The 24,517-nt window shown below is 48.9% G+C and overlaps 8 protein-coding genes across 8 annotated transcripts; 4 read left to right on the top strand and 4 right to left on the bottom strand.

Annotated features, from left to right (window-relative positions):
- The first annotated feature begins 239 nt into the window (after positions 1 to 239).
- Positions 240 to 1,461, top strand: BX661DRAFT_100000 (uncharacterized protein). Its single transcript, XM_051532376.1, has one exon. The coding sequence runs from the start codon at positions 405 to 407 to the stop codon at positions 1,419 to 1,421; it is 1,017 nt and encodes a 338-aa protein (XP_051392129.1). The 5' UTR covers positions 240 to 404; the 3' UTR covers positions 1,422 to 1,461.
- A 2,277-nt stretch (positions 1,462 to 3,738) lies between these two features.
- On the top strand, positions 3,739 to 5,585 carry BX661DRAFT_181392 (uncharacterized protein). The gene has a single exon (XM_051535699.1). It carries the CDS (start codon positions 3,857 to 3,859, stop codon positions 5,390 to 5,392), a length of 1,536 nt encoding a protein of 511 aa, XP_051392128.1. The 5' UTR covers positions 3,739 to 3,856; the 3' UTR covers positions 5,393 to 5,585.
- On the top strand, positions 5,586 to 8,090 carry BX661DRAFT_181391 (ABC transporter transmembrane region 2-domain-containing protein). Its single transcript, XM_051535698.1, has 3 exons — positions 5,586 to 6,813; positions 6,888 to 7,223; positions 7,289 to 8,090. Exons 1-3 carry the CDS (start codon positions 5,773 to 5,775, stop codon positions 7,913 to 7,915), a joined length of 2,004 nt encoding a protein of 667 aa, XP_051392127.1. The 5' UTR covers positions 5,586 to 5,772; the 3' UTR covers positions 7,916 to 8,090.
- Positions 8,091 to 8,665: 575 nt separating this feature from the next.
- Positions 8,666 to 10,598, top strand: BX661DRAFT_99986 (uncharacterized protein). Its single transcript, XM_051539659.1, has one exon. The coding sequence runs from the start codon at positions 8,941 to 8,943 to the stop codon at positions 10,543 to 10,545; it is 1,605 nt and encodes a 534-aa protein (XP_051392126.1). The 5' UTR covers positions 8,666 to 8,940; the 3' UTR covers positions 10,546 to 10,598.
- Positions 10,599 to 13,738: 3,140 nt separating this feature from the next.
- Positions 13,739 to 14,677, bottom strand: BX661DRAFT_181389 (uncharacterized protein). The gene has a single exon (XM_051535697.1). It carries the CDS (start codon positions 14,548 to 14,550, stop codon positions 13,828 to 13,830), a length of 723 nt encoding a protein of 240 aa, XP_051392125.1. The 5' UTR covers positions 14,551 to 14,677; the 3' UTR covers positions 13,739 to 13,827.
- A 287-nt stretch (positions 14,678 to 14,964) lies between these two features.
- Positions 14,965 to 16,008, bottom strand: BX661DRAFT_181388 (uncharacterized protein). Its single transcript, XM_051535696.1, has one exon. The coding sequence runs from the start codon at positions 15,761 to 15,763 to the stop codon at positions 15,056 to 15,058; it is 708 nt and encodes a 235-aa protein (XP_051392124.1). The 5' UTR covers positions 15,764 to 16,008; the 3' UTR covers positions 14,965 to 15,055.
- A 1-nt stretch (position 16,009) lies between these two features.
- BX661DRAFT_181387 (uncharacterized protein) lies at positions 16,010 to 18,377 on the bottom strand. The gene has a single exon (XM_051535695.1). It carries the CDS (start codon positions 18,268 to 18,270, stop codon positions 16,078 to 16,080), a length of 2,193 nt encoding a protein of 730 aa, XP_051392123.1. The 5' UTR covers positions 18,271 to 18,377; the 3' UTR covers positions 16,010 to 16,077.
- Positions 18,378 to 19,763: 1,386 nt separating this feature from the next.
- Positions 19,764 to 21,125, bottom strand: BX661DRAFT_181385 (P-loop containing nucleoside triphosphate hydrolase protein). Its single transcript, XM_051535694.1, has one exon. It carries the CDS (start codon positions 20,910 to 20,912, stop codon positions 20,133 to 20,135), a length of 780 nt encoding a protein of 259 aa, XP_051392122.1. The 5' UTR covers positions 20,913 to 21,125; the 3' UTR covers positions 19,764 to 20,132.
- Positions 21,126 to 24,517: the final 3,392 nt, after the last annotated feature.

Raw genomic sequence — 24,517 nt, 5'->3', positions numbered from 1 at the left:
AAAGCAAAGCAAAGAAGTCCAACCTCCCTCCCCCTTTCTTTCTCATTCTGTGGCCGCTGCTCCACCGAAATCATCCCTCCTTCTACCCCCTCTCCTCTTCATCCTCCTCCTCATCCTCCTTCAATCTTCAAGAGAGCTGATGGAACGGACCAGCAGCAAACAGAAGGCTCGTCAAACCATTTCCATTCCATTATTTCTGCTGCTACATTTGGACTTCTACATTTCTCTCTATCCATTTCTCTGCTTCTACTCTCTCTCGTCCCCCGTTTTCATCAGTGTTCATCTGTTTCTGGTTCACAAGCTTATCTTCCCTGTTTTTTATTCTTCCTTTTCCTATACACATTGCGTTAATTTGGATCAACTAGGCGTTCAAGAAGCTGGCCGAGCACTTTATCTCGCAGGGCATGCATGTCGATTACCCGGCGCAAACCCGCGGGCGCGGGACCAAGGAGGTCGACACAGATCAGCCGTTTATCCCGATCCGGCTCCTTCTGCCGCACAAAACATGCGGGGCAATAATCGGACAGAAAAGTGAAACGCTCATAAACACACGAGTAATCTGCGCAGCTCGCCGGGTCTACGTCTATCGCGAGCGCATCTCCGACAGTCGCGAGCGCGTGGTTGAAATCGTAGGGACACCCAAATCTATTTCGCGCGTAATGGAAGTTTTGGGCAACCAAGTGGGGCGCACACTTAATAATGACCAGCATGAGTCCGATCCGTATGTGCCTGAGCGCGACGGGCTGCGCAAGTTTTTGAGTAAACAGGGGGTGCCTCGGTCGCGGGTTAGTTTGGAGCCGATCAAGGGTGCCGAGAAGGCGGAGAGCGGCAGTGAGAGTGAGGGCGAGAGGAGAAGGAGAGGGAGTGGGAGGAGCAGCCGCCGTCGCCGGAGCAGGTCGCCTGAGGACAGGTCTCGTCGGAAGAGCAGCCATAGCACCCGCAGTAAGCGTGGCCAGTCGTCGCGTTCTGGCAGAAGAGACAGGAGCCGCAGCCGCAGCCGCAGCCGCAGCCGCAGCCGCAGCCGCAGCCGGAGCAGCAGCCGGAGCAGCCGCAGCAGCAGCGGCAGCCGCAGTCGCAGCCGCGGCCGTAGTCGCAGCAGGAGTGCTAGTAGGAGCAGGAGCCGCAGCAAGGATGAGAGGCGCGGGTCGCATAGAAGAAGTGGGAGAAGCCGTGGACATGAGTCCAGACGGCGGAGCAACCGCGATAAGTCGAGCAAGGCTCGGAAAGATGAAACTGTGAAGGATAATGGCAACGGTAGTGGCGATGGACCGGTGGACAGTGGTGCTGGTGAGATTACCATGGAGGGGTCTATGAGTGATGTGCGCAAGAAACTCCTTGAGGGGTGGGAGGATGGAGATGAAGTTGTGTTGGGGTCGATGGATTTGGGAATTGATGATGATTCGACAGGCGGGTCGTGGTAATGAATGTGATGGAATTCTTTTTTCTTTAACTCTGACATTTTAATTTCTTTTTTATTTTATATTTCTTCATATTTTCACATTTATATCAAATAATTAAGCTGTTGCTTAATGACAAAGTCGGGAAAAGACGTGATGTGATGTGGTGTGGTGTGGTGGTGTGGTGTGGTGTGGTGTGGTGTGGTGTGATATGTGATATGTGATATGTGATATGTGATGTGTGATGTGTGAATTGATACGGTTGATATCATTTGAAGGGCCGCTTGGTATATATTTTTTTTTGGTTTTTTTGGTTTGTTTTTTTGGTAAATGAAAGTGCTGAAAAGTATTGTTTATTGGATTTGTAAGTTATTGTAGAAACATAACAAAAAAGAACATGGACTGGATTCGGTTGAAGGTCAAGACACTGCGGCAGGTGCCAACGCAGGTGCAGTTTCAGGAGGTTCAGGCTCGGGTTCAGCAACCGTGTATAATGAAGGTTTGTGGTGTTTATTTTTCTGGCAGGTGATTTGATTGGCTGGCATATATTATGCCTTTTCTTTTTTCTTTTTTCTTTTTGAGTGTACACAAAATGTAGTTTTAAGGCTGTGAGCGCATTGATGCGTTTTCTTCTTCCATTCCCTGCTGCAGCTAGCTGGTTTTGTCTCTACCAATTCTAATTCTAATTACAATTACAATTCAACTTTAACCGCGCTCAATTTAAAAGCTCTTTTTTGTATTTCCGTTCCCCGCTCCTCGCTCTTCGTTCTTCGCCCCTCGTTCTGAATTTCTTTTCCTTTCGCACACACACTCATTCACCTTTATTCACACTCATTCACACTCATTCACGCTCATTCACACTCATTCACGCTCATTCACACCCATTCACACCCATTCACACCCATTCACACGTGTTCACTCACAACTCCTCATCAGCGACAAATGGCAGCGGCGGTCCCACCGGTGCCAGTGGTGTGCTGGGTGCAGCCCGAATTCAAGAGCCAGGTGGCAGTGGGCAGCGACGCAGGCGTGCACATATTCCGCATGTGCACAGGGTCGGAGGCGCAAGCGGGCACGTTTTTCCAAGCGTCCGAGTTCCGCAGTACGCGGCAGGCGGTGACGGCGCTAACAGCGCATCCATCAGCCAAGGCCAGCATCCTGGCGACCGGCAGCCGCACGGGCGAAGTTGAGCTGCAATTCTTGGGCGAAGAGCACGCGAGCCGCGCAGTCCTTTACGCGGAGACCGGGCGGGCGACGCGCGCCTTGGCGTTCAACCCGGCGCACACGGACACGCTGGCGTGCGGCTTTGAGCAGCGCGACGGGCTGTCGAGCCTGCGGATCTACGATGTGCGGCAGGGCGGCGAAGTGCGGCGGCTGCTGGGGGGCAGCCGGCCGGCGTCGCTGTGGAGCCAGGACGCCGGCGCTGTTGATGTGGCGGGGGCTGAGCCCGGCGACGCCGCGGCCGGCGTCACCAGCGTCGCGTGGGTGCCGGGGTCGGCCGACGCGCTGCTTGTGGCGTCGCGGCAGTCGCGCGGCGTCGTGCGGCTGTTCGACCTGCGCGGAGGCGTGCGCGACACGCCCAACCTCGTCCTGCAGACCACCGAGGGCGCAGCGCCGCTGGTGTACGATGTGCACTTCGACCCGTTCAACAGCCTGCGGTACCTGGCAGCCGACGGGCGCGGCCACGCGGGCATCTGGGACCTGCGGTGGCAGCTGCGGCCGCTGCACGTATTCAGCACCGGGGCGCCGGCTGCTGGTGGCGGCGGCGGCGGCGGCGGCGGCGGCGGCGGCAGCGAGGGCCGGCAGCAGCGCATTGCGTACTCGCCGCGGCGCAGCGGCATGATTGCGGCCATGGCGGCCGACTCTGTGCGCGTGTACAACGTCAGCGAGTTTCTGGCCGGCCGCGTGGCGTCGCTGGGCGCCGTGCGGCCCGGCCAGGCGGCCGAGTGCGCGCGCAGCATGTGCGACGCCGACATTGGCGCCGCGGCGCCGGCCGGGCTGCAGGTGGACGTGGCGCATGCGTCGACGACGCTGGTGGGCGGCGCCGCGTTCCTGTGGGTGCCCGTGGCGACGACCGCGGCGACGCTGCGCGCGGAGCAGATGGTGGTGTGCGGCGCCGACGGCGCGCTGCGCGGCGCGCGGCTGGCCGTGCCGCGCGTGGCCGAGATCAGCGGCCGCGGCGACATCGCCGTGGCCAACAACTGGAGCGCGCTGCGGGGCGCCGCGCCGGCGTCGGACGCGGAGATGGCGGCGCTGCACGCCGCCGTGCCCGAGGTGCGCGAGCTGGTGCTGGACGCGGGCGTGCCGGCGGGGCCGGCGGGGCCGGCGGGGCCGGCGGGCAGGCCGGCGTTCGCGCCCAGCAGCGCCGGCCACCACGCGCACACGCCGCGCACGCCCACGCGCACGCCCACGCCCACGCGCACGCCCACTCGCCGCTCGCGCGCGACATCCTCGCGCTGATGCGCCAGCGCGCGGCGCGCGGCTACGGCAACAGCCCCGAGGCCAACGCGCACATCAACCACCGCGACCTGTGGCGCTGGGTGCGCGACGCGGAGATCCGGCGGCTCAGCGGCGCGTTCCTTGTGGCGCCGCGCGCCGACGTCAGCTTCTACGGCGTCCACGACGTGCTGCGGCTGCGGCTGCGGCGCCACCACGCCGCGTACCTGCGCAAGAGCGGCGGCGTCGGCCAGGCGCTGGACGCGCGCGTGCACCCGCGGTCGCGGCTGAACTTCAACCGCGCGCTGGCGCTGGTGTTCTGCGGCTGGGACCTGGCCGGCCACCTGCGCGAGCAGCACATCGCCGAGCTCGAGCGCAACGACGACCACGCGGCCGCGGCCGGCACGGCCTTTGTCTACGGCGACGCCGCGCGCGCGATGCTGGCGCTGGAGCGCAGCAGCGCGCAGGAGCAGAAGCTGCTGTCGTTCATGCTCAAGGCGCAGCTGGCCGAGCCGCAGCCCGAGCCGGGCCACGCGCACAGCCGCGGGAGCGACGGCGTGCAGGGCGCGGCCAGCGACATCTTCCAGAGCCCGCACCTGCGCATGATCTTCACGTTCCTTGTGACGCGCGACTGGATGCAGGTGCTCGCAGCCATGCATTCGCAGCCGCTGACCATGCGGCTGGCGCTGGCGCTGCGCCACCTGGACGACGCGCAGCTGATGGCGTATGTGGTGCGCGAGGGCCGGCGCGCCGTCAGGTCCGGGTACATGGCCGCGCTGGCCATCACGGGCGTCGGCGGCGCCGGCCGCCTGATCATGCAGGCCTACGTCGACCGCACGGGCGACGTGCAGACGGCCGCGCTGGCGGCGCTGTTTGACCCCGACGATGCCCAGCGCATGGATCCGGCCGAGCAGTGGATCTACGCCTACCGCCACCTGCTCAACAAATGGCGCATGTTCACGACCCGCTGCCTGTTCGACATTGCGCGCGGCAATGCGCGCGAGGACAAGGGCCTGCCGCGCATGTCGCGCACGACCGACGAGATCGCGATGCGGCCGGCCGACGTGCGCTGCACCTTCTGCCACCAGGCCCTGGGCTACGATGTTAAGCAGCGCGGCCTGTCGATGGCCGATGCCGATGCCTCTGCTGCGTCCGAGCCTGCTGCGGGCCCCGGCATCGGCGCCGTGCACGGCGGCAACAAGAACAGCGGCGCTGCCTCCAGCGGGCTCGTGGCGGCTGCTGGCATTGGCCAGCAGCAGCAGCGGCCGAAGGACTCCCAGCAGCAGAGCCAGTCGCATTTGGTCATCACATCGTGCCCCGGCTGCTCGAATAGACTGCCGCGCTGTGTTGTCTGCCGGATGACCCTGGGCACCCCGGTTGTCGCCCCGAATGCTTCCGTCGAGGAATGCGTGGCTCTTGGGGGCGACTTTGCCCATTGGTTCTCGTGGTGCCAGACCTGTGGACATGGCGGCCATGTGTCGCATATGCGGTCTTGGTTCGCGACACATCGGGAATGCCCGATTTCGGGCTGTGATTGCCCTTGTGAAGACAAATATTGAACAGGACAAAAATATTGAGCAGGAAAAAAAAAAATTAATTTACGCACGTCTCTTTCTTCTCTTGAAAATTTTATGCGTGAGGTCATGCAACAAAGTCGCATCGCCTGAGCTACTTTAATGTGTGGATAAAAGCCCCCTCCCTGCCTAGCTGCAGGGTTTTTTTCTCTTTTTTTTTTCTCCATCCCTCTCTCTATCCAGCTTTTATTTTAATTTATTTATTTGTGTGTCGAGAAGCTGGCAATAGCAGAAAGTCAACCACCCCCCACCAGTCAGCCAACTGTTAAAAAAGAATAAAAAGTATTTGGATTTTTTTAACCCCTTTCACTTTCTCCCTTTTATTACACTTTCTTTTCTTGTCTTGTCTTGTCCTGTTGTCTTGAATGAGCGGCTCCCCTCCTCTCTTGTCTAATTTTGAAATGGAGCCTGTCACACACAGCCGAATACAAACAAACCGTCGGATCCACGCAGCCGACGGGACAATTGACTCACACCACGTTGATTTACCCGGCCACACAACAAACACCGCCACTATTTCTTCTTCAGCAACAGAACCGCTGCTTCCAGCCGCAATGCCACCAGAGCAAACAGAAAAAGCAACGTCGCAGCAATATACAGTCAACCTCCTGCTTTTCCGGCGACTCCGGCGTATCGCCCATGTCCTGCACCAATCCGGCGGGCGCATCGCCCTGCGCTGTCTCCTACTGCTCAGCGCCAAACTTGCCTCCGAGGGTGTTTTTTACTACTCTGGTAAATTGCCTTCGGAATTCTACCGTGTCTTGGGCGACCGCGACCGCTCTGCTTTTTTCCCTCTGCTTGTTCGCTGCTTCCTTATTGTGGCCCTGGCTGGCGCATGTCAGGCGGCGCTTGCGCTGCTGTCGGGGCTGTTGGGCGTACATATGCGCGTGGCACTGACTGCGTACACCCACCGGAGCTACGTGTCTGCCGGGGTGCTTTATCCTGTGGTATCGCGCGGGCTCGTGGACAACCCGGATCAGCGGGTGACCCAGGATATCGAGCGACTTACTGGATCCCTGGCCACCATACTGCCGGAGCTCCTGATTGCCCCATTCCTAATCGCCTACTACACTGTTAAGTGCTGGGCGATGTCCGGGGTGATCGGCCCGTTATCTATTTACTTTTACTTTGTTCTCGGAGTTCTTATCTCCAGATGCGCTATGCCCCCTGTTATCCGCCAGGTTTACTTACTGGAACGCGCCGAGGGTGATTTCCGCTTTGCGCATTTGCGCATGGCGGAGTTTGCTGAATCCATTGCGTTTTTCTCTGGCGAATCTCGCGAACAACAAGCGATTGACGCAAACCTACACGCAGTGGCCACTGTGCAAAGGCGGCTTTTGGGTAGTCAATTCTGGTTGTCCATGGTTACCCAGGTGTTTTCATATTTGGGTTCGACGGTTTCCTACGTTATCATTGCTATTCCGATCTTCATGGGTCGATATGATGATAAATCTGGATCGGAGATGAGTGGGATTATTAGTTGAATGCGTTTGTGTCGCTTTATCTTATTTACCGCTTTTCTGTGGTCATTGAGCAGACAAGGAAGCTGACGGATGTGGCGGGATTTACTGCTCGTATTGTGCAGTTGTGGGAGGAAATCGATGGAATGAATGATAACCGGTACGTGCCGCCGCCGATGCGGACGGAGAATGGAGAAGAATACAGCCAAACCCAGCAACAACAACAACAACAGCAACAAGACCAATTGGTTGCCGACAGCCTGACGGTGTGCACGCCTGGTGGTATACCGCTTGTCAGGGACTTGAATCTGGTTATTCGTCCTGGAGAGTCGCTCATTATTACGGGCGCTAATGGTGTGGGCAAGACATCCCTTTTGCGCGCTCTCTGTGGACTCTGGCGCCCTCGCATGGCTGTGTCCAGCTTCCATACCGCGCCAATTCCACCGGTACTTCCTCTTCTTTTTCTTCTTCTCCAGCTGTGTTTTTCCTTCCGCAAACACCATACATTATCGCTGGCTCGCTCCGCGCACAGATCACCTACCCCTGTACTACCACTTTCAGCAGCAGCAGCAGCAGCAATAGCAACAACAACAACAACAACAACAACAACAACAATGACAGCAGCAGTGAATATTCTAATACCTGGTGCTCGGACGCCGATATCACCCAGTTACTATCGCTGATCAACCTGACGCATATCATAGATACGCTGAAACAGGCAGTTGCTACTGCTGCTGCTGAAAATAACTACATGGACAAGTCTATATTTGATTGCGAATTCCCAGTGCAGTTTTGGCTCAAGGCTTTGTCTCCCGGAGAGCAGCAGAAAATGTCACTGGGTAGGGTATTCTGGTGCAAACCATTGTTTGCTGTTTTAGATGAGTGTACGAGTTCTTTGGATATCCATGCGGAGGAAGAGGTGTATCGGTTGTTGGTGGAAAATGGTGTCACTTTGGTTTCTGTGGGACATCGAGAGGAGTTGTGGAAGTATCATCGGAGGAGATTGCATCTTGTGCATGGAGGTAGATATGAACTGAGCGATATTTAGAATTATATAAATATAAGTGGGTTTTCTAATTGTTTTTTTTACCTCTTGATGTTTTTTATTTGCACATGTGTGAATATATACGATGTATTCGGAAGTATATCTATATATCCATAGTTCATTTTAAAAAATGAACACCTAAAATAAAATAAAACTACCATTTGATGCAACACATGAGGAAAAAAATATATTATTATTTTTTCTGTCTTATGCATGTCTTGTCAGAATGTATGCTGAAGAAAAAATTTCATTGCTTTAATTCACTTGAACAATAGAAAATTTTTCATTGACCAGATTGTTCTTATTTTTCATTTTACTTTCTTTTATCATCTGTCATCAATTCTTTCTTTTTTTGGCTTTCCTGTTTATTTATTCTCCGACCCTAAAAAGACAAAAAAGAGAAACTTTTTATTTTTATTTTATTTTTATTTATTTATCTCTCTCTCTCTCTCTCTCTTGCTACACCTTTTTTAATTAACTTTCACTTCATTTTTTTGTTTTACGATGTCTCAACCTCTTCAACGTCCTGCCACCGCATCCTCAGCTTTAGTCTCAGCCTCAGCTGGATTCAAATCCAAGCCCAAAGACGACACCCACGCATCGACACTTCGACACACTGCCGAGCGCAGACTCTCTCATCGCCACAATGCACCAGAATCATTCAATCTCCTAGTCGCTGGGCGACGCGGCGTTGGCAAATCCACAATCCTTCAGACCATCTGCGACTCCTTCCACACGCTCCAAATACAGTCACTAACCGAAGGCGACAAAACCATCTACACACAGCCATCCGCCACACACAAAGACACAGTAATAGTGGCAGAAGCTGTGTTGGATCCGTTTTGCGTTTTTGACACGCTTTCTGGAACCACGCAAATTCGGCGGTGCCGCGTACAACTGCAGGACCAGGACCACGAAACCCCCCTATGTGTTGAGTTGGTGGATACGCCGGGATAGATAGTGATGGGTCGGTCAATGAGATATCTTGGGAGATTGAACGCCGGCTGCAGAACACCTTGGATGATGAGATGCGGCCGAGGAGGGAAAAATCATTTCATTCTGCACATATACATGCAGTCATTTACGTGATCCCACCGCCAGTATACTCTAGCTCAGAAACCGACTCGCATTGCCACCGGGTGGATACCGCCATGGATGTGATTTCCGAGATAGACATCCAAGCGATCCGCGCCCTCGGCCAGTTTACCAGTGTCCTCCTGGCCATTGGCAAAAGTGACACGATGGAGAAATCCGACCACCAAGTTTTAAAAAACACCACCTATCGGTTTTACTCCCAGGTGAATGAGCTGATTATGCCGACGAAATTATTTGACTTTACGGATATTCCCGGTACCCAGCGGGAATCCCCAGAGGAAGTACGGGTGTTTGGGAGGAGGATTTTGCGAGAAATGCCGTTGTTTATTTGTGGCAGCAAACATGTGGAGGAATGGCAGAAGATGCGTTTACCAGAGTATTTAAAGACAGAGGAGGGAGGCAGGAGCCCTGGGCGTGGCTGTGTGGCGGATTGGCGGTCATTGGGTTCGAAGCATAACCGGGTTAGGTCCAGGTCTGTGATGATAACGGAGGGAATATTCCGTAACCGCAAGTCATCCAACCCCACACCAATATTGCTGCCTGCCGACGATACCCAGCTGCCAGAGAAAAACAGCAGTAATGAGGAAAGTATTTCCCCTTATGCGCCCGTGGCTACCCGATTGTCACAATCATTGGTGATGCGCTCGGACACTGTGAGCATTCAGAGATATGACCAGAAACGCGAAATATCCCTTGTGCGCGAGTTCGGATGGGGCACCCTGCAGCTGAACAACCCAGAGCACTGCGACTTTGCATTACTCGTGGACATTTTGTTTCATTCGTTTCGAAAGTCTCTGACTTGCTGGGCGGATTTATTTTATTACGAGAGATATAGGATGCAGAGGATTGCCGCGGATTCAAAATATTTCAGTATACATCATGAAATGAGCAAGTATTTAAGAATGGAGGTGGACCGGAGAGCTATTCCGGTTATTACAAAGCACCGGGTTGTGGATGTTACGCCAGGGGAGATTCGCGGCATTTCAGTGGTGGCCAAATCAGAGAATAATGCTGATGTTAGTAGCGGTAGTCGGGAAGGAAATCTGGACAAAGTCCGTGTTCCAAGCGGTAACGTGGACTATACATTTGGGTCGCCGTTTACAATGCCGTTGAAACTGTCTGACAGGGAAAATAACTTTGCGTCCAATCGTGGCGAATTTAACTTTTACTACGAACTGCCAACCACCAGTTCCCCTACAAGATCTATATTACCAGATACAGCCGCATCAAAGCAATTCTACTCCACACGCACTGTTGTCAAGTCACAGAAAGGTTCAATTATATCTTCTTCTCTTTCTCTTTCTCTTCCGCTTCCGCTGCAGCCCACCACTCCCTTGGTTTCTGTTTCTGCCTCTGGTAGCAATACGGCGAGCTCAAACAGGTCTTCTGCCGCAACAGCTATTAATACCATCGTGGCCTTGTTCAACCCGCTGATAAATATTAAGCGCCATTCTGGTGATAATCACAGTGTCAAGGCGGAGCCTGTGCAGGTCAATCGTGCAAAGCAGCGTGGGCGTCGGAATACTACTAGCGCGTAGAATGTTTTTTATTTATGACAAATTTAGTAATAATAAAATTTTAATTGATGTATTTCGTTGTATATTGTCTTTTTTATTTTTAAAAAATGACACTAAAAAATATAAATGTGACAAAAAAAGAGGTACAAAATACTATACACTATAGAAATTCTCACATTTGTTCACTTGCCAAACTTTTTCTTAACATCAGAAAATAATTGTTTAGTCATTTTGAACACTGTGTTTGTCATAAACTGTTTGTACTCCTGGCTGTTTTCCAACTTTTCGGCATTTCCGTCTTTAGTAAATTCAATGTACGAATATGATTCCTTGAAGGATTTGACAATGAGGCTGTTGGAACCCAAGTTAACAAATAAATTATTGAGTTCAGTGCTGAGTGCTTCACTTGACATTGTGAGTGGCAGTTGAGACTTGCGGTGGTATGGTATTTACTGAGATGGTGGTTTGGAAGTAGTTTTCTAACAAAATATAAGATGTGCTTAGTATAATGGTGGTAAGAAGGGTTGTATATGGTGAATAATAATAAAAATGGTGGATGAATATTTTGCTTCCCATCACTGTTTTTATATGGATTTTTCTTCTTTTCTTGTGCCATCAAGTAGTCAGGATATGTGATGAATAATAAAGAAAAATTATTAAACTGAGCCAGATTTTATTTTATTGGTATTTATTATTATTTTGCGTTTGCTTAATTTCTTGCGGGCAAGAGTTTGTTGGGACAAGTGACATACAAGCACGAGTATAGCTTTTATATATACATAAATATTTAATGTTGAAACTCAGGGCGTTTTTTTGTTGGTCACAAGCTAGTGGCACGCTATGTCATTGCCCTATGTTAATTTGTTTTATTTTAAATCATTTTTACATGTATTAGTGTTTATTCAAGAAAAATGCCCAATAGGTGAATTAATTTGATAGTGGTCATGGGCCATGCCATTAACTATTTTGTATTTATAGTTCTAACAAGTAGTGCATGTGAAATAAATGTTTGTTGTACACGTTTATTCTACCTATGAAGTCATATATATATTGATATGGTGACAGTTTTTAAAGAGGAACTGCGTAAAAAAAATAATGATGCAAACTGTTATAGCAGAGGCACTCAGCGCATGAGGTGTTATTGCTAAATCATAATCAACCAGACAAATTGTTATTAAAATTGTGTATGGACAACATTGTTACGCAACATGTTTGATTGCTGGTGTCATCGGTGCTTTTCCTGCAGGGAATCAACAGTCCCTCCTATTGTATTAAATAGGAACGTCCTGTTTGAAAGTAAGTGTCAACGGCTCTTCTCAAGAATTGGAGTCCAACAGTCCTCTCTGTTCAGACGCATACATCCGCGTCCACTGTCTCCAGCTAGTATAAATAAGGAACCGGACGAGGATTCCAAGGAAATAGCATTCGCTTTTTAGTACCTTAATTATTGGGATTAAAAGTAATAGCCACTTAAAAACAAATCAATATTATGTCCGGCTACATCTATGATCTTACTACGTTTTAAATACATTCCAAGACAAAAAGTTGCGTTTATTGTATTTTAATGATTAAAGCAAATAGCCTAGAGTATAGAATATGGGCAGTGTGGCTTTGATATAACAGCAGCTGCATATTATGCTAGTTCGTGCAACTTTAATTATGCTTTTTGAGGCTATTTGGTTAATAAAAAGCATGTCAATTATTGTAAATAAATATTACAACCACTATTGAAACTTGTGTGTATTTTGATTGCTTAGAAAGGTTAAAAACAATTTGAAATTCGTAGCGACATGTGCAAAAGGCACACTCATTTACACTCCAAATGTTTATTGCAATATTTGCAGCATGCAGATAATTGGCCATATTGAAGTCGCTCACTATGTGTTCCGGCTAAACAATGCCGGCTAGTTGTGCATAAGGTTCTCTTTTTCTTACTTTTGAAAGGTAAGCGGTGCGGCTTGTTTTGGCTATGTGCGTATATTTGTTCACGCGTAAACATTGTTTGCATGTTGTTTTGTTCTATTTTCTCTTCAAACAAAAGTGGGTAAGAATGAGAGTACAGGTGGAGAAAACGAATGGAATATTTGGCTATAACCATGTTGGTTGCAGGACCATATGAAGCACGGCAATCGGTCTGACAGCAATTGTAAAAAAAGTGCGCATTTGGGAGTTTCCTTTTTATGCTCATGTTTTGTTGGGCCGATTAAAGTTTTTGTTTTGCTTTGTGCCGGGCGATATTTCTCCTTGCTTTGGAGTACAATCTTGGTTGAGCGTAAGCTGCACTTTAAGTTGAATTTTTTGGTTATAATTATATATGATTATTCAGTCACATGTCTGCTTAGAGTGGTGCGACACATAGTTTTTGCTGGCGCAGCTGCAGCAGGCAGCCCGTGTGTTTTTCCTTAGTGCATATATGCACAAAAATAATTTTAGGAAGATAAGAAAACAGGATATTATTAAAGTTGAATATGCCGATTAATGTATTTTTTATTGAAACCATTTTTCTAATAAGTAGAAAACACTATAAAATAAAGGGTATTGCTGACTAAAATGTAAGCATAGTAGAATGTTATGGAAAATTTTCAAACTACATGTGTACACTTCAAACTCGTTATTATTTTTTAATAATTCTTTCTTCTGTATCAGGAATCAATAACTTGTACACCTTTGTACATAAATTATTAATATGTTTTATATGCTAATATTTTTGTTATCTCCTCTACATTGCTGTCTTTGAGAAACCGTTTATACTCCCGATTATAAAGCTTTTACACCCCCTTCTTATATAACAATAGTATAAAGCAAAAAACTATTGTTATATAATGTCAGACAGATAATGTATAAATTAACTAATTAGAAAACAAAAGCTAGACTCTCTATTCGCGTTTTATGTAGTCTTATTCCACATGTTTGTCACCATCAAACAAGAAACAGAATAGCGAGCTGTTAAAATTAATATGTATTTTCCTATTCCATTTTTTATACCCAAAATCAAGTTTTTACAAATAAGCTGCATAAATAATTAAAAAAATTTTATTGTAGAAAAATTTATTTGTTTTTTTTAGCTAGGGAGAAATAGTGCAAAGCGGAGATTTTGGGCTAGTTTGCACCTACCCTCCTAATAATAATATCATTGATTTAATTTTTTTGACAAAACAAACAAGATTGATAAATTACAAAAATAACTATAAATGCAGAGCAAATGGAAAGTGGCTATACTTCAATTTTATTAAACAAAAAATAAACGAGTTATTATACCTTAGCATTGTTATGCAATGTTGTTTGACAACTCGGATATATTTATTATGGAAAAAACTCAATATTTATTTCAAGAGGTTTATGATTGGTTGATTTATCATTTGTTGCCTTTATAGCCACTTTTTGTGGAATCATATTTATATCAGAAAAATTTAGTGCAGATCTAGTTTTTTTTATTAAACTTACTCGTTTATTTTTATCTTTAGATATCCTTTCCTTATAATTGACCAATACAATCATAAATTCATGCTTCTTTTTAGTATTACAATTGGTTGTTTCACAAAATAATTCTCCATACTTTATTGTTACTAATTGTTCTATGGTTTTCATGTTTATAGGCACAGCCTTATCATGTTCGGATCGATATTGAATTTCTGTAAAATCATACGTTTCTTTAAGAAATAAAAGCATGTTTAGTATTGAGTCAGTTTTATTTCCCTTTAATATAATATTGTTGCCTTTTTTAAAAAATTTATATGTAGTAGAAGGGTTATGATGCTTTTTGACCTCGAGAAAGTTGGGGGTTTCAACCAAGTTTTTAAACACTTGGGATGACTTAAGATCATCAAAGCTTTCGCTTCTGGTACTGTTTTTGCTCTTGATAAAATTTTTGTACTCGGGAGCCGACTTGAGATATTGTACGCTAGCATCGTTTGGATCCATTGCTTTTATTGTTTTCTTAAACGCGTATTCCTCGGTAGTTTTGTCTACTTTTTTTAATATAATTTTACTTACAGTTGTCTTGGCAGCCTTGGGTAATATAGCCATTGTGTTGGTGATGATAGCGTGCGTCAAAATGCGTTTTGATAATTCAATAAAATAATAAAGTAAACCAAAATTATAAAAATGTATAGTAAAGAAAAAGAAAAAGAGAAAAATAATAAATGAAAACTTTTTAGGAGTATTATTTTAAAAAAATTAAAAAAAATTATTTTGTGAAGTAGAGTCAAAGCAGAGAAATAATACTTTGCAGCTTTAATTGGGCAACATTTCAACCTTTGATATAGCGCTTAATAAAAACGAAAACTTGGATATACAAAGCATTCATTCTGCTGTCGAGTAAATATTTAATAAACACGTGCCATCTTATCACAAAAAGCTGCGCATTTACATTGCAACATATGTTGTGGAAGTAGGCCAGCAATTTTTGAGTGTGTGGTCATAAATATGAGTAGGGGGTTAACAATTTATATTTTAACAGTTGCGACTAAAATGCACAGTAAAAAACTAAACTAAAAAATTATACGAAAGACAATATATGCCGTGTGGTCAATTATTTCTTATAATCCGTGGTCGTTTTTTCGCATCTTTTCCAGTTGGATCCACATATTTTTTCAATTTTAACACCTAAGGGAATATCGGCTTGCAGGGCAAATTTGCCATTTTTTTCAGTTTTGCACAGAATAAATGTATTTTTTTTAAGTAAACTTTCAAATGTACCATTATCCATATCAAAAGTATTAATTATATCAATAGGCTGTTTTTTTTTAAATAAACTTTCAAATGTACCATTATCCATATCAAAAGTATTAATTATATCAATAGGATTTCCAATTAAATAGCACACTTCCAATTTAAGCAATTTGCCGTATTTTTTTTGGATAAATACAACCATGTCATGCAACAGGTCATCTTTGTAGCCATATATTTTGTCGCCACTTTTGTTTGAAATAATATTGTAAAAACTCGAACTCTTGTGCGTTTTATACTGGTTAAAATGATTGGTTTGTACAGGCGTCATACCTTGTATAGATGATTTAGAAGGTTTTCTCAACATCTTACCTTTAGGCGTTAAGGTGAATTGGATTGCAGATATGGTGCTTGTAAAGAGTATGTACGCTTTCTGTTTAAAGCTAAATTTGTAAAGAGTAACAAAATAAAAAATAAAAGACAGATGTTCAATACATGGATAAAAGGAGATTGTAAAACTAGACAATAATGGCAAGCGGGGGTTAAATAGAAGCGATGGAGAGAAAGACATCACTGTCAGCTCATAAAGGCAATTATAATAAAAGGCGCGCTACTTACTCTCACAAGCGAGTACATCTTTGCCAACAGTCGAGACTTGGTTTGGACAATAATTTACAAAGCAACAGTGCCTCCAAACATATTCGCCCTTATTCCTTTTTTTCGAATGTATTCAACATCGTGCCTACCTCAATTAATTGCCATTAGTTGTCGCATACACAGACAACCAAGGTGATAGCTGCGAATTATGATATATACAGGTGCATGGAGCATGTGTAGTTATATATTTACTAGTTACAATTTTCAGAGTGACCAGGGCACTGTATATCAATGCAGAGGCATGCCGCTCTCGGTCGTCTGCTGCACCGATGAGGCCACCGATGAAGACAAGTCATCGTAGTCCGCAATGCTGTTGCTCGAGTCCAAGAAGCTGTAGTCTGCACTGCCATGTAATTCATCTGAAATATCTGTTTCTGGCTGGAACTCGGCCCTATTTCTTAAGCTCGCTGCCTCCATCCTTTTCGATTGGCGCAGAACCGGACGGTAGTTGCTGAGGCACAAGTGCACGTACCCTAGAGCCTCCTGCTGCTGGCTATACGAGAACCCATTGCGGTCGTCTTGAATCCATGAACGCAACACGATCTCGTACCGATTTAATAGACCGTGGCGGGCGAGCGAGCGGGCCAGCGACATGTACATATACGGGGATATTCTGAGGGTGCGCACTTGCTTTTCAAAGCCGAAAATATCTTCCCACAACTTCATCAGCAACGGCGTGTCGCCGAGCTCGCCGACAATGTCAATCAACGAAACTAGAATGCCCCGATGCCATATGAGCTCATTGCGGCCAACAAAGTACTCGACAAAATCCTCTGGGTGCTGGATGGACAGCAAGGTGGTCTGATTCTCGGTGTGTCCAAAAATATCGCCATGCACACAGGAGTCCGTCCTGCTGCGGGCCGCAGTGTTGTCTGCGCTCACTGACTGTTGCTGGCTGGCGGGAAGCTTTGCCTGGGCCTCCAGGGCCTTGTAGATAACATGGTACCAGCGCATAACCATTTCCAGGTTGCCCTGCTGCGCAAATGCCTCGATGGCAGCCATGACTATCACATATGTATGGGGGATCCCGCGCGAGACCATTATATCCAAAACCTTGTCGCACAAATGCACGTGTCCTTGCCGAGCAACCCCTAACATGATTCGCTTCCACACCGTGTCCGGAATAATGTACCCATCGCCCTCCATTAACTGCAAATACTCTTCAATCGCATTCCAGTCTCCGTTCTCGGCCGCAACTACGCCAAGCAAGGAACTGTACATCGATATGCTTGGGCAGAGGCTAAGCTCATTGCGCACATACTCAAATACAGCCACCGTCTCATCAGCACGCCGCGCCTTGCTCAGGCCGTTGAGGAGAACCTCATACTTGTGCACAGCTTGTATCGCAGAAACCTGGCTTGTTGATATGCTCTTTGGATCGGTGGTGGCTGCGGCCACTTCAAAGGCCTCGTCAGCCATCCCGTTGATAGCCAGCCCATAGACCATCGTCTTCTCTGCCCAGAAGCCCGGCTGCACTCCTCTCCAGCGCCGCGAAAGAACCGCCTGGTATGTTGCAACGGCTAATTTGACCCTGCATGTATGCATGGCAATCTTCATTGCCAGATGAACGCATGTTCGTGATGGGGAAAACCCAGGCTTATCCAGCAGCAGCTCCCACAACTGGCATGCCAATTGGCGGTCGGTCCGCGATTCTTGGAGCTCTGCCAGCACAAGTACTAGCGTGTTTGAGCTGATAGGTGCCGGTACAATACACAAACCGGCAACAGCATCTCGCAGTTGCTGGTCCTGGCCAAGATTCATGTATGCCAGAAGCAAAAGCTCGTGTACGCTTTGCTCCTCGTGGCCGTGCAAGATGCCGATTGATTGGGTCAGCCATTCAAGTTCGTCGGGAGCACTTTCGCTCATCTCATAGCAGCGGCTGAGCAGCATCCAGGGTGTCAACGAGTTGAGCGGCAACAAGGGTATCATCTCCCTATACAAGCTCACGGCGCTGCCAATCGTGCTGGGACTTCGTGCCAGCTGCGCAATCTCAGTCTCCCTGACATTCAGGTTCAAAAGTCCAGTCGATTTAAAGGTCGTCGTCGAATACTGCCGACGCCCGCCCGCTATGCCTGAGGTTGACATTGGTCGCATGCGGAGCAGCGGGGCAATACTTGTGATATTGTCTTGTGGGGAGAATGTCAGCAACGTGTGTATTGTACGCGCCCACAGGGTGAGTGTTGTCAACGAGGCCACTGGCAGGGAGCCCTGTGACCGCGGCAACCGGATCGTCGTGTACTGTCGACATTGCGTGGCCAGCGAGAGCATTTGTATCTTCGAGCTCAAGAAATCAAATTTTCTGCCTATCGAAGTGTTTGTGCGGCCAGTATTCTTTGTTGATGTGAACGGAAGATAGCGGCCGTCGGCACGCGCTTTGGCGGCCTTTGGCGTGGCTCTGCCAGGCACGCGCAGCGAATCCATGAATTGAGAGCTAAGTTTTATCGATAAGTAAACGGCATTCGACCGGGGGAAAATAGGGCAAAAAAGTAAGAAAAATAAATTTTGGAATTTGAATCGAAGAAATAAAAGGGCATTTTGATAATAAAAAATTGTCACCTCATTTTATACTCAATTTCATTCTGAAAACTTCAGCACACATATTCCGGTGGACGCAAATCCAAGAACCGCAATATCGTCGTCAATGGCAGAAGCGTCTGGCAAGCATTGAATCGGCTTTCTCGTGCATGAAATATTGATGCTTGTGCCGGGCACTGCGATATTGCTTGAATGCGAGCTGCCAGTCACAGCGCAGGCCACGGGTTTTTTTATCGACGGATCGGACAGGGCACCGTAATTAGCAATTAATTGGTGCGAAAAGTGCGTTTCCAGTAGCCCGAGCTGTCGACAAGCTCCAACGCCGCAGACATTATGTATCTCGACCGTCCACTTTTCTGGGATGATGGAAAACGATACCAGGCCCGCATTGCTGTACAAGGTCACTCTGGGGATGTCCGGGCGGCCCTCGAAAATGGCGGCCTTCATCCGAGGAGGCGCGCCGTTAGTTGGAAACTCAGAGACGATCACTGGCTGAGCGGACCAGTTTAAGAGCATCGAGCCGCTCTTGGCATCGACTACCCGCACGCTCCAATCGTCAATAGCTACAAGCAAAAAAGCATCCGAGCACAGCTTGATTCCGCAAATCTTGATATCTCCCAAGCTGAACCTGACCAGCAGCAGCTCCTCCGCCCATCGGTAGATCTCAACGGTGCCGTTCCGTTTTTGAATTGCAGCCAGATCATTGTGCACGTCGATATGGTCAATGTTCGACACGATAGACGTAACCCCAAACAGCAGCTCGCCGCTGATGAGCGAGTATATGTGGGCATCGAGCATGAATGTCGAGTATATGAGCGCCCGTCCAGAAGCACATATGGCAATGTGGTTGGCCGTATGTGCCCTTATGTTGAGACCCAAGCGCAATGTGCCGCCTTCTATGTGCCATGCCTTGAGCATGCCGTCGCAACTGGCCGCCACCCAGGAGCTGCCTGTGGCCAGCGCATTGATCCGGCCACGCACCTCGATTGTCTTGGCAAACACTGGCAGCGCAGTTTCCCAGCGCCACTCGCGTTTTTCGAGCCACCGGAAGATAGCCTGATTGCCTATTATACCTGGAGGGATGCAAGTGCTGGTCAAGGCTTTCTTTACATAGTCGCCGACCACACGCTCGCATGTGGCATATTGCCGCCATTCTCGATTTACCTGGCGGCAGGCGCGCAGTGAGCCCAGTCGCAGGAGTAAAAATATGCGGTACACCAAGTCGCTCGGCAGACTGGAGACCAAGTCGAACCGTGTATCGCTCTTCCGTCCGCCTCTTATGAGCTCTCTCCTGGCAATAGCCCTTTCATACGAACTTAGGCTGGCAATGATGAGTTTGAGTCTATATTTTGACAAATAAATTTTTGTATATAATATGCTGTTATTTAGTTGCTGTGTAACAGTCCAGCATCGGCGCATGTTTTATAAATGCCAACACAAACACTCACGCTTGAATGCGCTCGACTGGCCCTAAAACCATGAATTGGTCAGACATGGCTCACAAGATAAAGACAACTGGGAGAAAATGAGCAGAGCGAGGTTGATACCGACAACTCTCGCTAAGCGCGCACTTTCACCCAGGAATGTTTAAATGAATCCCCACAACCAGCATCAATGGAGTATGGTAGCAGTTGGCGGCTAACACGCAGACTTCATGCGCATTCGTGCACAATTGACCAGCAAAGCATTTTGTGTATTGGGCGTAAAAAACCATTTAGAAAATAGCTATAAAAATGGTATTGTAAAATTCAAGGCATGCACGTGAGGCGGCGTATAAATTTACGGAACCTGTTTTGGAACCCAGGTTCCCGTATGCTGTATCCTTGCTTCATCGAAAATGTCGAGCTGTCCTCCAAATCAAACTGATAATGCATGTCAATGGGGTCGCCGTGCCTCGACATACGCTCCTTTGCCCTCCTCCGTTTAAGGTCCAAAAGAAAGGCATCCACCGGCACATTCATCTTGCTCCACCGCGCGTGGCAAATATTAGCTAATGTGCGAAACGCCAAAGTGACATCCTTCCCCGTTCGTGCGCTTGTCTCAACCAAGGTAATATCCATGTTGCTGCCGAGTATCGACCGACACATGTCCTTTGCCTGCTTGGCCAAACATTCTTCGTCCTGCACCGGCGGTTTGAGCAAATCTGTCTTTGTCTGTACAAGCACCACGGGCATGGGGCTACTGCCCTTTGGTCGTGTCTTATTGATAGCTTTGAGTGCCAAAAGATGCTTTTCAAGCGCCTGTAGCGAGGCCTCTTTGTTACTGCTAAACACCAGAAATACGCCGTCGGCGTCTTCCAACAGCGAATTGGTGGCGGGGAGGCTTTCTGTGCTGCCTGATGTGTCCCAAATCTGCATGGCTATCATTTCGCCTTTATCAAGGGTCACATATGTCGAAATAAAGTCCGGGTTGGCCGTGGGGTTGTGTCTCCACGAGTAGCTGTTGTGCAAAAAGTAGTTCCGCAAAGACGTTTTGCCACTACCCGCTCCGCCGACCATCACCGTCTTGAATACCTTTTCTGAGCTCATATTTGAGGAGAGGTGTGGGTTTACAAAAGTGTATGTGTTAACAAAATAAATATTGCGTATTAAAATAAATAAATGAATATGATTGCACGCTATGCAAAATTTTTAATAGTTGGCATGCCCAAAACTAATAGAGCAGAAAAATATTATTTACAGAAAAAAATCTCCGACCAGACAAGAAAAGGAAGGAATTAACGAAGGAGAAAAAGAAGTAGAAACCCGAAATTTTATATGAAATGAGGGAAGCAGTCAACTGCCATTTTAAAGAGTAAAAATTGTTTTGTTGACTGCCAAAGGCTTGGCGTGCAGAAATCCCTAACCAATTTTGTTTAACACGCGCGTGCAAGAAACATGTCGTGGTCAAGTGTACAAAGAAGCGAAGGAATGTTGAAAAATGTAAACAACATTTTTCTTTCTATTTTGTTTTGTTGTTTTTTCTTTGCCAAGTTACATTGGATCCAAAGATTTACACTCAATTTTATATTATTTCTTTTTCAATTGCACTGTTATCCACCCTGTGCATTTCTGAATATAAGCAACCAAAGTGTAAACTGGCATTCAATGGGGATAGCTATTTTTGGCTGCGGACATGTCAATTGACAAACATCAGCCGTTAAATCATCACGCTCATACTCAGCTGATATTCATATGTGAATTGCGACAATGGTAGAGTAAAAAAGTCTATTGTTTTTTGAACCCAACTGTATACATAGAATAAAGCCAATATGCCAATCGCTGATTAAGTTACATCATAAAAAAGAAGCTTTTGGACAAGCCGATCATTTAAATCAAAATAATTACTGTTTCACAAAAAATGATCTGGGATGCGTGGATGTATATTGGCGCGTTGCTGCTGCTCCTTCTGCTGCTCCTGGCTAGCCGCATGCTGTCTGCGGCGCGAAGCGGCCGACGAGGGCTTATTGACAAAAGTTGCACCAGGGACAATCGGACGCCGATATACATTTGTAAATCTCGATGCAATCGTCTGCGCCGCGGCCGCTGCGGTTCCCAAAGGCCGGGCCCTGGATATTGCCAGCTCGCGCTCGAGGTTCTTTCGTTCCTCGGCCTCCTCGCGGCGCTCGTAGTTAAGCACAATCCTCTTGAGGTGTGCGCGCTCCCTCATCGCTGACTCTTCCTGCTGCCGCAGGTTGCGCGCAATCTGCGACTCGACAGGGATATTGACCTCGCGAACCACGGGGCGGTGCCGCTTGCCCGTGAGTAGAGAAAATTTGATGGCGTTGAACTCACCCGCGCCGACGCTTTCGGTCGGCTCGTCGGCCGTCGCAGGTGAAGCTTCACCTGTGCCATTTTCTGCTGGGGACTGGGACGGGATGTCGGCATTTGAGGTTGCCATCTGCATCGCAGAAGAGCGGCCAAGGAGATTCATGGGATACCCACATCCAGCTTAGCCGAGCGCTCGATCTTGCGGGTGTCTGAAGACTCAACCACCAGCCTGTTAAACTCGTGCTCGAGAATCTCCTCCTCCTCCTGCTCCAAGAGGGCCTCCATGGCCTCCATCTGAAGGCGTGCCTCGGCCATCTCGGCCTCCTCAGCCTCCTTGCGCTGCTGCAGTATAAGCTCCTCATCTTCGTTGTTGTCTTCACCTCCGTAGTCGTTGTCGTTTTCGTCGTCGTTATTGTTGTCCCCATTTTCGTTGTCGCTGGCAGGCCCACCGATTCCAGAACATGAGTCCTGCACGCCATCCAAGCTGTCTGCGGCATCGGCCGCACTCACACCATCAGGGCGCAATGACATAGCCGCTTGGTTCTGCTGCGCCTTAGAATCAGTGAACTCAGCCACCGGCGCCTTGCCCTTAATCAGCTCACTCATGGCCTGCGCGGCCTCAGGCCAAGTCTCGTAGCGCTTAACCGCTGGGAAGACGGTTTCATACATGTGGTCGACGCTGTACTCGGTGTCGATGGGCAGCGGCTGCTCCTTGGCCAGCACGTACAGCTGGAAATACACGGCAAATATCTCCAGCGCGCGGCGGTCCTCGGGTTGCGGATGTACTGGCCGCAGGTCAGCAGCAGCGTGCTCACTAGGCGCGCACGGAAGTATTCGGCAGGCATGTCGAGATCGCAGCCGCGGCCGGGAACAGGATGAGCCTCGCTGTGGCCGAGTCGCAGCAGCAGATACAAGAGATCAATCACCTCCTTGCCGCTGATTAGCTTATAGATGAACATCTCGCCGACATAGCGCATCTCGGCCATGCGCCGCTGGTTGCGCGCAAACAGATTGCGCTCCAGCCCGAGCTTGATGTTATCCATGACTGTATCGACAATGGCTACGCGAAACCACGGGTACGCACGGCCCAGTACGCCGGCGACCATGGTGATCAGGTAAAAGTTGGCGTACTTGATCTTCCACACCTTGGTGAAGCAGCTGATCAGCGCATGCCGCACGCGCTGCGGGTCGTCGCCATCAGCAAGGTTGGCCCAGGGCAGCTTGCGCAGCTTCAGGCACACGCGGTCCGCCGACTCGCGTGCCAGGTCCTCGTAGATGAGCTTGCGTATGAACTGCTCGTATGGCGTGCGGAACTTGATGTGCTGCACCCGCTGAGTGAGCTGCGGCCGGCACGCGTTGCACGCATTTTCGATCAGCAGGATGGTGCGGTCGTCCAAGTTGAGAACACATCGCTTGCGCATCAGAATGTCCAGCAGCGCCGTTACGCGGTCGACAGTGTCTGCCTGGGCTAACAGGAAGCGGCCGCACCCATCCAGCAGGGCGCACAATACCTCGACGTTCTGCGTGTTGAACTCCTCGATCAGCACCTTGGCGCAGCGGTAGGCGATGTGCAGCGGCGCAACCTTGAACTTGGTCAGCTCGGCGATGTATTTGATGTTTTTGAGGCGCGTCTCCATCAGGTCCTTGAAGCGCTGCTTGACGAGCCAGCAGAACTCGTGATTGATCTCGCTAACCACACTCTCGCCAATCTCAGAAAAGTACGGGTTGAGGACGCTGGTCAGCCGCGCGTAGTACGGGATAATGTACAGCTGGCGCCGCGGCACGTCGGCGAGCGCCCGGACCAGCGTCGCACGGTTGGCTCGGTTGTTTACGTAACAAAAGTCAATGGCTGTCTGGTCGACATCCTCCTTTGTGACGAACGTGGGCAGCCGCCGCAGCACCTCGGAGAAGCTGCGCGAGGCAATAGTTTGCGTGACGCTGCGAGTGGGCCCGGACTGCTGGACAATGGTCATCGTGCTCTCGGCTTCGCCGTCCTCTTCTACGGTGGTGGTCTCGCTGGCGTTGCCCTTGCCCTTGCCCTTGATTTCCTTGTCGCCGCCAGCCGCTGGGGCAGATACCAGGGGTGTAACAGGCGGCGAGCGCGACGTGTCATCCATGCCCGTGTTTCTGGTTGTCGCCGTGTCTGCCAGCTCACCACCAGCTGGACCGCTCTCCGCTGTCCCTTCAGCCTGGCGGCGCTGGCTGATAAACTTCTGGTACTCGAGCTGGCCCAACGCACTGAGCGGCTCGCCGGCATCCTCGTCGCCAAACTCGTCAAACTCGGCGGTGGCAGGCTGGATGTCGAGGCTGATAGCACCCTCGTCAATGTCCTCAAACTCAGCAACCTCATTGCTCTTGACATCTGGCAAGACGCCAGGCGAGGT

Source organism: Kickxella alabastrina (assembly GCF_025024165.1).
Source record: "Kickxella alabastrina strain RSA 675 chromosome Unknown BX661scaffold_9, whole genome shotgun sequence".
NCBI lineage: Eukaryota > Fungi > Kickxellomycota > Kickxellomycetes > Kickxellales > Kickxellaceae > Kickxella > Kickxella alabastrina.
The sequence above is the reverse complement of the archived record's forward strand: the minus strand, read 5'-3'. Positions and strand labels throughout refer to the sequence as shown.